At 36.6% G+C, this 13,283-nt stretch overlaps 1 protein-coding gene across 3 annotated transcripts in view; it reads left to right on the forward strand.

The window, feature by feature from the left end:
• phf14 (PHD finger protein 14) overlaps nt 1-13,283 on the forward strand; it is a 132,498-nt gene that overhangs the window by 65,067 nt on the left and 54,148 nt on the right. For 2 of the 3 annotated variants that reach the window (XM_041246261.1, XM_041246263.1), the window contains exons 14-16: nt 2,867-3,035; nt 11,664-11,720; nt 11,809-11,930. In XM_041246261.1, the coding sequence (XP_041102195.1) occupies nt 2,867-3,035; nt 11,664-11,720; nt 11,809-11,930 (348 nt within the window). The remainder of the gene's footprint in view (nt 1-2,866; nt 3,036-11,663; nt 11,721-11,808; nt 11,931-13,283) is intronic. The other variant, XM_041246262.1, reaches the window with a different exon arrangement.

Consider the following 13,283-nt stretch of genomic DNA (forward strand, 5'->3'; position numbering starts at 1 on the left):
GTCTAGAGGAAGACATTTCTGAATCAACATAAACTCCTAGGTTTTTTTCATAGATTCCTTCTTCAATTTCAGTAGTTTCCTTGTGATATTTATAATGCACATATAAAGCACACCCTCCAACTTTCATCAGATTGACAGAGTCATAGATGGCAGCCGATGACAAAACATTTAATTGGTTTTATAGATCCATGTTGGTGGGTACTCAGCTTTTGTTTTAAACCACTTGCTTGTCTTAGCGGGAAATTTCATGCTTGAGTTGTGCTTCTTATCTCAAAGTCAACTATCATTTTTAATTAGTCCAGTCTGGTAGATATGACTGTAGTAGAAGGAATGGGGCTATATTGATTGTCTTCCTTTCATCTTTGTTGTGTCCCTTTCAAGATTAATAGAACAAAGATGAAACATGAGGTTCTTTTTAAGTGTTTTCAGTTTCTTTGAGGTTTCTGAACTCTTTCCTGTTGGACCAATGGTTATTAGAAAGCACATTTTAAAACATAGCCAGAATGTCTGCCAGCTCATTGAATTATCAAATCCCTACTAACAGAAGTGGTGCACTACTCCCATCATTATTTCCTGGAATTCTGGAATTCTGAGCACCCAAGCGTGCACCTGGGACAAGCATGGTGTTTTGTGTGTATTTACAGGTTAAGTTCTATAGTTCTTGTTGGTAGCAAGTCAACTAATGAAAGTACCAGTAAAGTTATATACATTTAGTTATCTTTTTCTAGTTGTTAAAATTAAAAGAAAAACTGTATTACACCAGTCAGTGTAATGGTTTGGTGTGACATCATATAGGAAACATGATTGTCAAGTACATATAAAATTACTTGAATTTTATACAGTGCCTATAGTAAGTATTCACCCCCCTTGGACGTTTTCACAGTTTGTTGTGTTACAACCTGAAGTCTTGATGCATTTAAATGGTATTTTTTTCCTTTGATTTACACAACCTACTCAACACTTTGAAGTGGCAAGAACATTTTTATTGTGAAACAACACTTATTGAAAAAGAAAGAAAAAAAAACTGAAATGTCTTGGTTAGATAAGTATTCACCCCCCTGAGTCAATACTTGGTAGAACCACCTTTTGCAGCGATTATAGTTGTGAGTCTTTTGGGATAAGTCTCTACCAGGGTTGCACATCTTGTTCATGCAACATTCTCCCATTCTTCTTTGCAAAATTGTTCAAGCTCTGTCAAGGATTGTGAATTTCTTGTCTTTTTATACCCCTCCCCTGATCTGTGCCTTTCCATAACTTTATCCTGGAGTTATTTTGAAAGCTCCTTGGTCTTCATGGTAGTATCTTTGCTTTGAATGCACTACCCAACTGTGGAACCTTACAGATACAGGTATATTTAATCTGAAATCACGTGAACCACTTTTATTGCACACAGATGGACTCCATTTAACTTATTGTGTGAATTCTGAAGGCAACTGGTTGCACCTGAGCTTATGTAGGAGTGTCAGTGTGTTGAGTAGGTTGTGTAAATCAAAGGAGAAAAAACATCCCATTTAAATGCATCAAGATTTCAGGTTGTAACACAAACTGAAAACGTCGAATGGGGGGCATACTTCCTATAGGCACTGTACGTGTGATATTGAGGACCTACATGACACCAGTTTTTATTCATCATGTTTAGTCCATTCAGACCACTTGTCCCTTCTTTAAAAATAAACCTTTTTAGAAAACATGTCACTGAGATATAAAAATCCACCACATTCAGATCCCCTCTTGACTTATGCTATCAGTGATCAATGAACAGTTTCTTTCTGATTTGCTATATTGAATCCTGCATAGCCTTACACAGACCCCTTCAGAAGATAAGGTCAACCATGTTAAAAATAGCAGAATGTAGATTGCATCCACGTTGACACAGTCTATCAAACAAAAGAAGTGCAGTTTAAAAACCTGGTTGTTCTGCAGCCCACTTTTTGTGCCCAGAGTTCTAATCGTCAGGAAGTATGCTGAGTGCTTTCTTGTGAGTGGGTATAAAGAATTATGTATAAAAAAACATAATTAAATGCAACCTAGATGTACCGTCCTGGTTGATGAAAAACATTCCCAATAACACCCACTGTCTAAAATACACACAAATTACATTTTCATCTAAACTTTAAGTACAAGAAATATATTAGTGTAAAGACATTCATAGTTGTTCCATCGCATTGCTTAATGGTATAAATTTGATTAATAAGATGGCATAGATTTTTCAAATCACGAAATAACCCGTTGTGATGAGTCAAAGGGATTTCGGTCTGTGATTCAGCCTCCCGACAGTAGATGGCATCAAACCAACTCGGGACTTCCCTTACCAAGATCTCGTGACCATGGCAAAAGTCATCTTTTTGAGGGGCGGCACCTTGGTGAGGGGTGGAAGTACGAGTATGTAAATTCCAGCCACTGGAGTCAACTGAAGGATAAGGACACTTGGGGATTGGTGTTCCACTGACTAGAGAGGCGGGACATTACATACTAAAGGCAACGTACTACTGTGTTCGGGGTTGGTCCGAAAGTAAAATAGGAGGAATAACGGGTGGAGGGAGAGACTAGTTTGGTGCAGCAGGATTTAAAAAACAAAAAAACAAAAAACACTAACATTTGTCTTTTTTTGTTTATGTATGGTTTACCACGAAGACGATTAAAGACGAGTTATCACGATCGGTTTTGGATTTCACCCCTGCACTCCTTCCCTCACACCATTTTGTTTTCTTTTGTTATTTAATTATTTTGTTGTGTATAGATAATAAAAATAATTATTTCTGTACACATAAATTACTGTCTGGACATTCCATTTAATACACTCTCGCCTCACACCCGTATTTAGCATTTCTGTAGTTGTAATGCAATCTTTTTTTTAATTTTTCAGGCAGTGTTCAGAATGTGACCAGGCAGGTAGCAGTGACATGGAGGCAGACATTGCCATGGAAACCCTACCAGATGGGACTAAGAGATCAAGGCGACAAATTAAGGAGCCATTAAAATTTGTTCCACAGGATGTGTCCCCAGAACCTAAGAAGGTCCAAGTAAGAAACACGGTAAAGTTCCTCCCTGAAAATATTTTGTTTTTATTGTATAATGCACTTCAATGGTAAATATAAATCAGTGTACCATGTACATAATTAGATAAAGAATTTGGATTTATGAATTGGGTGACCTTCTAGTTTAGGCTTTATTGTGCTCCACTTTCAGTAATGGTAAAAAAGAATTGGCATTTAAAATATATATCTATTTTTTTTTCATTGACTGCTTCATCTTCTCTCAACAGAAAGAGAAAATGTTCACAAGAGGATGACGCATATTGCTCTTTATTCACTTTATCTAATATTTAATAAGTACACCCATCCCTCGTTATCGCCCCTCACTATACTGCGGATACAGATATATCATGGTCCTGGAGTTGGCTCTCCATTTTTACTGTAACTGCGGATGCCTTAGCTGCAATATACATAGGCACTTAGAATTACTGTTCGTTTTGATTTCGTACTGCACATCACAAACAACAATATACAAAACAATTAAAAACAAAGCATTACTATTGTACTGTTATCACATACACACATATTGCACAATAACACAAAGCAGATTAAATATCTACTTGCTGAAGCGGTTTTTATTTTAGCCAATGAGGTGTTCACGTTTGGCAGCAATACATTAGCAAAAAGTCACAAGGCAATGGCATCAGCTCCCTCAATTTTACGTAATGACAGACTGTCATTAATTATTTTTTGTTTTGCTGCTCAAGATATTAAACATTTTAAAGCTATACAAGTGTATTTTTTCTTTCTTTACTGTGAGCAAAGAAAGATAAGTCAGCACCACACTGTGCTATTATTTATCATAATTTATTGTTTTGACTTATCATACTCTACCACACCCAGATTCTCAGAGATTACGCTCTCTCTCTCTCTCTGAAAGAAAATAAGACAATATTGCTAACTATACTTTAGCTATTGGGTTTACCTTTGTTTTGCAACTGGGTATGTAGCCTCCTTGTAATGATTAAACATAATTAGACATTTAAGCATTCTTGAACATGACAGAGAAAAATGTTCAGTAATACAAATCCACGAGGAAATGCTTTTGGATATATTATTAGATTACCCATAAACAACAGAGCATAATCTTTAATATTCTTGGGCAATTTGCAGATTTAAATACATAAAATGTAATTGTATACAATCTAGTTAATATTTGAAGACACCCCCCCCAGTATTGTATACTATAAACAAAATGCCTCTTATAGAAATTGTCAGACCGCTAACAAAGAACTGTTAGTTTTGTCTCTTATTTCAAACAATAATTTATTTCTTGCCGGGCATGGCTTCTAGCTTCCTTCATTGTTTCCTCCCAAGCGTAGGTGGCTTATCTGACAGCAGTGCATGTCATCTTTTGTGTGGTCATTCTCTGAAACGTGTGACAGGCATGATACTATGATAGCATTGCTTTGGTAACCTGGCATAACTTTTACTTTGCTTTATCAGTGAAAAAAATATATATATACTTCTAGCAATATTTACGCTTTGACAGAGTGTCTTTACATTTAGTACACAGCTTTATGAAGTTTGTACTGTAATCTATTTTTTTAATGAACCAAAATAACCTTAAACCTGACCTCTAACCTAATACGGCTGCCATAGTTGCCGTATTTATGTGACTTTCATTTCGACATGCTTTGAGATGCAGCTCTGGATTTCAGTTTAGGTCTGTATTCTTACATCTTGGTTTCTCTGTCAAGTTTGATTATGGCAATCATCCAGTACTGAATAGCCATTTTGCAGGGACATTTATTTTAATCTTTGGTCATATTAATTACTAAAACTACTGGATGTGAGATTATTGGGATGTATATAAACAGAATCTAAATACTGCCACTGAGATTGTGTACCAAGATTTTGAAAATCAAGCAACTAACAGTGTGAGTGTCTTTAGTGCATGCAAGACACCAGAGAGGGTCCTTTTTAGTGATTTTTAGAGGCTGGCAGCTTTTAGCTCTGTCACCATTGAAACAGATGAATCATTTCGTTGTCTTCAAATGTGGAACACAGTACTGTACCATGATTCATTCTGTCTGCTTTGGCTGTTGGTTTCTTTCAATAAAAGGTAAATTAATTGTGGCTAGAATTATGTAACCTTCCTGACATATTTCTGAAACCCTAAATTATATCGTCCTCCACTTACAACCACTCATTTTCCATACAGTATCCATTTTACTTAATGTTTACAAACTGTTCTATAAGCGGTGCCATTCCCCTCATATACTAGTACTGGAGATTTGTATTTTTTTGTGATGTTTAATTGTGTAAATGTTACCCAACCACAGTTCAGTTTGAAATTAGAAAAATCTGCCACTGAGGAGTTGCTACCTCCAGATGTGCTTGTTTTTCTACCATATTGTTATTCTGTTGTAATTTAAAGTAATGTGGATTTTGGTTAACTTGGTTTCTGAGGAAGGCTTAGTCATTTGGATGGCAAGGCCAAGCTAAACTGTTCTGTGACTTGCCTATTTGGGTGACAAAAATAAAAATCTTGCGGTATTACTCATGTTTTATTTTTCATGTGTCATTCACTTGCTTTTTCAATTTAAAATGTTTTGAATTACTTTAACACTTATGCAGATATACAGGTCTCGGAAATATAACCCAGTTCGAAACCCCAGACTAATAAATTCATCGTCTATAACAATATGCATATGTCAATTTTATTAATTTGTTTTTCAGTGTACTAAAACTTTATTTCAGTAATCTTTCTATAAAGCTAAAAGAAAAGAAAATAAAACAGTAAAGTTTACAGCGACATTGTTTCAGTTACTGATAGGCTGCAGCTATACACCAGTTAGTTATATCGTGTTACAGAAATGAACTGCAGCATAATGGCACTGATATATGTACTCAGAGATATGTAGTATTATATAACAATCTACACTTGGAAACCTTCCTTACTTGTCAGTTAAACAATGTGAAATGCTTGCGGTTGATTCTAGTTCCCAATGAAATGACCTTTTGTGTGTCATGTGACATGTAGGACACACCCCAACGGAGTAAGGAGTATGTGGTTTCAATCGTGGGACTCATGCGATACCAACTGTTTATGTTTATGCCCCCCAGCTTAATATAACTAACTCAGAGGTAACACTGACTTCTCTCTGGTCTCCGAGTATTAACAATATACATGTATGTGCTTCATGCATTTAATCTTTGTTACAAGGTAGGCCGGAGTCCATAAACAAAAAAAAGAAAGAAAACCTACATGCTTTTAAGCTGTTTAACATTGTAAAACATGCAGGTAGCCTAGATGTAATGGTATTGTATTTAGCTAGAAGAGCAGTTACCTGCATTTCATCTTGTAAAATAAACTATATATGTTTGAAACATCCATACCCCACAGCAGAGGCTTGGATGTTTTTATATAACAGTACTATACAAGTTGTGATGTTGTCTAACCCTGATTGCAGTGAGTTTGTATTTCAAGGAAATGTGAAAACTAATCTTGTATGGTTTATATGTCATGAACATGAGTACAAATGTTCTTATGCTTTAAATATCCAAATGGTTACCATTTCATTCAACATAATACTGAGAATAGGGGTCCTCCTTTCCAGTAAACATTCAGTATCTATTTGTATCTGCAGTCGGTGTAACAGAGTTTAACTCATGATTGCAGGCAATGTTCTATTGTAAAAGAATATATATATTTTTTTTCTTTATATATATCACTTGTAACATTACTATTTGGTCTATATATATATATATATATATAATTTTCCTTCAAGTCTGTGATCACTTGTCATGATAATACCAGGATATTGACATTTTTTGTTCAGCTTGTATCATGATGTGAAAAATCTAGTATCGCTAAAACCCTACTCATGATTGAGGTTTGCTTTTTCACATACTGAAACTTTACTGGCTGGAGTATCGGTAGCTATGTCAAAGGAATGTGTTATTAGCTGACTAGCTGAGTTTCAGTATTTACCTGAAACTGGCATTTGATAGAATATGTTATTCCATGGTACTAAAAATGTTTTGTGATCCCCCCCCCCAAAAAAAAAACCAAACAAACAAACAAAAAGAAAAACAACTCTGAAGTTTAACAGATAGCATGAATTGTATTTTTTCATACATGTTTATTCACTTCTGTTTTAATTTAAATAAATAGGTTAGCTTGTCTAGAAGGTTATTGGCCTTGATATAGCGTCTCAGATGCATCTTTGTCAGTTTCTTGCTAAAGTCATTGTCTGGTACTATTCGTCAGGGGTAATGGTAGGAAATTGAGCTGCCAATTGGTGATAACTGCTCCATCTGCCATGTCTTTTGTTGCCAAAGGCAACAGATGGGATTATATTCAGTCAGTTTAAATATGTTGTCTATTTTTCCTCCTTTAAAAAAAAAAATCACTTGAGTACCTTAATTTTCAACTTGACTTTAAGAATGTGTTTTTTGAATGATTTACTGTGCAACATGATTTTTAAAAGACTGGAGTGTCTGAATTACGCATCAATATATTATTTACCATTTGTTTTAATCTGTGTTAGGCAGTCCCTGCACTAGTTTACTGTTCCAGGATTCTTAGCAATTTACTTCTGAAGTAATGTTTTTTCTGGACATAGCACATACAAGGGATTTCAATAATTTCATTGTTTTGTGATTGTAAGGCATAGTGTAGCTGTAATGTTAAAATATGGCCATTTCAAACCGATTACTCTATCTATGACTTATGGTGAAACCCTCTTAATGTCACGCTCTGCATATTATTACTGCATTGAAATGGAGTATAATGGGAATCAAGGGAAACACGATGATGTTAATGTCAGTTAACTTGCGTACAGTTTACTCAGCTGTAGCCCGTCTCTGCTTCTTCAGTTCTGTGTATACTGTATATGCAGCAGCATCATCAAAATGAATGAACTCATATTGTATGATAAAGAAAACCATTATATATTATTTTTTACTTTCTTACAGTTCACACACACACACATATGTATAAATGCTGATCTCACGGCAACTGTCCTGATGATTGTAGTATTTTTTCACAATGCCACATTTCACTTTAAGCATTGGTATGTTGTTGTCATAGTAACAGTACGTATATGGATGTATTCTGTATAGCTGACCACCTCAAGAAGACTCGAAAGTGAGTCTGGCATCCCAGCATTGCCCCCCTCCGTCCCCCACTCAATTCAGCCCAGCTTACTTACCCGTACATCAGCATTGCTTTCTTCCTATTGTACTTGAGATTCCCAGTGAGAATCTTTCCGTCTCAACCACAGCCAGTTGCTGCTCCTTTCTGTTGCTTCAGATAAGTTCTTCACTGTGCGATGCAACTCTTGGCCACTGAACCCAACTTCTCTGAAAAACCAGGTTGTAGAGTTTGCCACAAATCCTCGACCACCCACCTCCACTGGGTAAACTCAGACTCTCCATCCTCGCTGTTCCGCTTCAGCAGCTAGTTGAGCATACCGAAGTTTCTTCCTCTCATACGCGTCATCCACAGCATCCTCCCATGGCACTGTTAACTCTACCATTTGAACAGACCACAAGAAAATGTCTGGTCAAAAGTTAGTGGTGGCACTCTCAGGTGGAAAAACAAGCTGTTGACCAACATCTGCCAGCATTTTCCAGTCTGTAGCAGCTTCCAGTTGTCCTATGCAATGCTTGGTTTTAACACCTTTTGTTGGTGGTTTCTTTCCTTGACAGAGGAATATTGTCTTTTGTGTGTAATGATTTGATGGAACTGGTGAAACGTATTGGTCAGATTACGCTTGTCTTCCAATGCTAAGGCCAAACATCGCAGCACCTGGTCATGGTGCCAAGTAAACCGCCCTTGGCTTAGACCCCCCTAACATCCTGTCAAAATGTGCCTTAGTGTTGCAGGTGATGAAAACAAAGGACATGAGGGATTTTCACCCACCCAAAGGTTTAGGTTCTGTGGTGATGGAACATCATATGTTGATCATGAGGAAAATGATCCTGCTCTGTTCCTTTGTTTATAGGTCTTGCCAGCCGATCTTGCATTGTTCCACACCCTCTCACCTCCATATGTCTCCATTCTTCCAAAAAGCAAAACTTAGAAAAATAAAGGTTCCAGGCTGGGCGATGCATTCACTGGATTAGAAAATAAACACAAAAACAGCAAGCACAAACACCAGCTTGCTTCCTCAGCTCCCTCCTCTCCCTAATGCGAAGCTGAGGCCTCCTTTTATGTCAGGTGGCTGGGTGCTGATTGATTGTTAATTATTCTAATCAACCCCAGCCACCTGAACACAGTAAACCCAGGCAGGTAGGGGAATTTAACCCCATAACTGCCAATTTATATATGGCAGAGCTCTGCTCTTCCACAGACATGTAAAGAGTCTAACTATCCATCTGTCAAATGTTATTGAGAGCATATTATCTACTTAAAAAAAAAAAAAAATGAAATAGTAGAATGTTTCGTAACAGTGAAGAAACTTTAATAAAATTCCAATGTATTCAATTTGAGTGTGTGATCACAATCTGGTAGGGGTGCAACAATTAATCGATGCATCGATTATTGATCATCTGTCCTTAAATTTCCCGAGCTTTGATAACATATTGGTGAATCGATGAAACAAATTAGAACCCAGTTTGAAGTCTTCTGTTGCCGGTTTGTATTAAAACCTTGTATGTGTCGCAGGGCTTGAATTTCAGTGTGGGATTGTGGGAATCACGCATTTTCCAAGTTTCTCCCGCATATCTGCAACTTTTAGTGCAGGAGAGATATTTTAAGAAACCAAACTACTGTATTTTTCACCCAATTTAGAATGCCTGAAATGCTACAGCAGTCTTTTAAGGAAGTGATTGTCAGTGATGAAAGCACTATGAGCCGCATTCTGAGTAGTTCTGGTTAAAATAAATAAATAAAATTAGTACTTTAAGTGCCGCAAGACTTTATTCTCTCTTTCGTGATTTTCGGACGCTGTCTTTAAGGATTATAGAAACTCAGTACACTGCAGTAAGTAAACAGTTTGGGGGGGGTGGGGGGGGGGTAGGTAGTCTATATTAAGTCTATCTAGGTGTTGTTTTGCAAGCGGTGACTTTCACTTTAACTCTTAAAACTGCCCCATTCATTTTGGGGTGCCAGTGCACCGAAGGTTACGCACATACTCAGGCACCATAAAAAAACACCTACATGGTTTGTTTAAAAGTACCGACTCTAGGCTTTCCAAGGTTGTATACAGTGTGTGTATGCGGTACTTCTAGCCAGAACTGCGATTGCCTGAAGTTAAGCCTTTCATCATGTGACAGAGTTCACAGTGTAGGTTTTGTTTTTAGTCTATTGCTCTGTCATTGTAGCAGCTAGACTAAAAGGGGCAATATCCGTTGTAAAGCTTAGAAGCTCCGCTGCCCCCCCCCCCATGTTCATTTTATATTGAGGTTCAATGGTGTAGTGTTTCTTATTGAGGTTCAATGGTGCAGTGACATATAGTATGCCTGATCCTGTTACAACTTACATAATATGAAAGGAAATGTTGTAGACTATTGTTTGATGTTACATGCATGCAGTACAAACTGTCCAGTAGTTAAAATATACATAAATGAAAACTGTAAACAACAGGCCGAAATAGGACTGAGTGTAAAGAGATAAAAAGAAAGAAATGGGGCGCTTGTTAAAAAGAAAAAGCACCTTTTTCTTCTACCGCTTGCAAAATCTTCACGTCAGACAATGGCAGAAGCAATGGAGAATGCTCTGTCTCACAGTGATGAACAGCTGTTAGGTCTCCTGAAAGCAGCTTATTTTAAACCACCACTGCAGTGTGAATGTTGATGCAGTATATATATATATATATATATATATATATATATATATATATATATATTTTTTATATGCAAAAGTTCCTTTTCTTTTGCCATTGCCCCCTAAAATTTTGGAAACCCCACCATTGGCTGCAGCATAGGAGGAAATCCCCCCAGCACACACAAATGAAATTCAAGCCCTGGTGTGTGAGAGTGCATTTCTTTTAGTGCTAGTATGGTAGATTAGCGTGTTGCTAGGATACACACTTTAGGCCTCTACATTCATGCTGGACAAGCCAAATCAGAAGTTATTCACGTTTTCTTGATTTAAAAATTAAGGCAATATGTTTTTGTTTTTTTTGTTTTGTTTTAAATCTATTATATATTGATTACCATCTTTTGTTTCAAAGCATGTTGTGTTTGGATTATATGGCAATATTATATAAGAAGCTGAACTTAGTACTCTAGTTAAATTAGTCAGGATTGTGAGATTAATTCAAATGTTTTGCTTTGCTTTTGGATGTAAAATGTTAACAATAATGAACAACCGTAGTTCAGATGGAAATGACTTGTGTTAAAATATAGTATTTATTGTTATTATTACAATGTTAAAAATACATCTGATCCTTTGTTCTTATTTGAATGTAAGCCTTTTTGTTTAACTATTATGCACAATGGTGTCTTTACTTATTGGGTCTTCTGTAAAAAAAAAAAAAAAAAAAAAGTTTGTTCCTTATTTTAAAAAATACAATGTCAGTGCATCGATTATCATTGATAAATGCCTATACGATAATTGAATACAAAATTAGGGTGCTGATTGCACCAGTACATTCTGGGGATATGTGAAGACTGATATCTGTCTGTCGCACATTTTCAGTTTCACATGTGCATTTTTTTTTTTATCTATTATAGAGAACTAGAGGCCAAAAACGAAAACGAGTCTCCATCTCCGAAGAGGAAAAAACAGAGGTATGATATATTTATATATATACATTTTCTATCTGGTAAAATATATCATATTCTTTGGTTCATCATGCATTGTTTAATCTTTTCATAGGAGCCACCTCCCCGAGAAAGAAGACAGCGACAGTCAGTAATGCAGAAGAAACCAAAACCAGATGATCTGAGGACAGAGTGTGCCACCTGTAAAGGTCCAGGAGACAATGAGAATTTAGTCAGGTAGGCCTGGTCTTGTTGACATTTTCCCTGATGAAATTCCATCTTCATTAGGATCGCCTTATGTTTTAATGAAGAAAATGGCAATGTTAAATTGAAAAAAAAAAAAAAAGAATTAGTGAGAAACATCACTTCAGAAACCTCCATTTATCTGGCTCCACTTAACTGCCATAGACATGTATACTGTGGATTTAGATGTAATTAAGTAGGATAATCTGCTTGTTTTCTAACGCAAATGGATTAATCCTTCTTGTCAAGAGTGTAGTCAATGGTTTAGAGGTCCTTGAGATAAACATTTAAAAAGCAGTCATTGAAGAATAAGTGAAATGAACTGACAACTGGACAGTGCATACTAATAGAGGTTCAGACCAATGAATTCTGGACACAGAAGGCCAATGCATTTGGACAAATTTGATATTTGTAGAATTACAATTTATTTAATAAATGTTATGCAATTACTTGTGCTTTCTGTGATTTGTTAATCATCCAGTTATCTAACAGGTAAAGTCAGCTACATCTATTAGTATTGCTTATTTTAGGAAAAATGCCAACAGCATAATAATACACTGCTGCTTATACAAGGTTTATCAGAGTAAAGGCTGCTACCCACCAGACGTGATGCGAAACTGTGTAGCAATGCAACCAAATGAATAGAACCTATACTTTTGATAAGTACCTTTCACACCACATGCGACATGGGGGCGACACCAGGGCGACACAATTTGAAATTGCAATTTGTCATGCGACAGTTTGGGTAATGAGCATTCAGAGAACAGCAAAGTAGTATCCAAAATACAGGGGAAAAAATAATACTAGGAAAAAAATAATACTTGGAAAAATACCAGTTTTGTGACAGATCATGACAACTATAAAGATACTGATTTGAAAGATAATATATGTGTGTCCATTTCGAAGGGACTGGATAAGCCTGGTGTGTATCATTTATTGCCACATATTAGGGGTGAGTCTGAATATTCGAGTATTCTAAATAATGATTTCCATTACATGAGAGTAGATGTTAAAAATTCATACTGATTTGAACTCCGCTCTCACCAAGATAAGCACCAACAAAGACAGTAAACTAATGTGATCCATCTGCGTCTCCATCCATTTGCATTTCCTTCCCTCTGATGATGTAGATATCCTACTGCCTGGTGTTGATGGCTGAAGTGTAATGCTGGCTCCAAGGATCAGTTTATTTCGTTGACTTCCAGATTCCTCCGTTGAGCTGGGGCTGCCTTGTGCCATGTAGGAGGAGCTGGACTGAGACCAAGACCCCCTCTTCAATGCTGAACTTGCCCCATAATAACTCAGATTCGAAAGGCAGCCTTTGCATCTTCCACAGCTTTCTTTTCC

Source organism: Polyodon spathula, chromosome 3 (assembly GCF_017654505.1).
Source record: "Polyodon spathula isolate WHYD16114869_AA chromosome 3, ASM1765450v1, whole genome shotgun sequence".
NCBI classification, from domain to species: Eukaryota; Metazoa; Chordata; class Actinopteri; order Acipenseriformes; family Polyodontidae; genus Polyodon; species Polyodon spathula.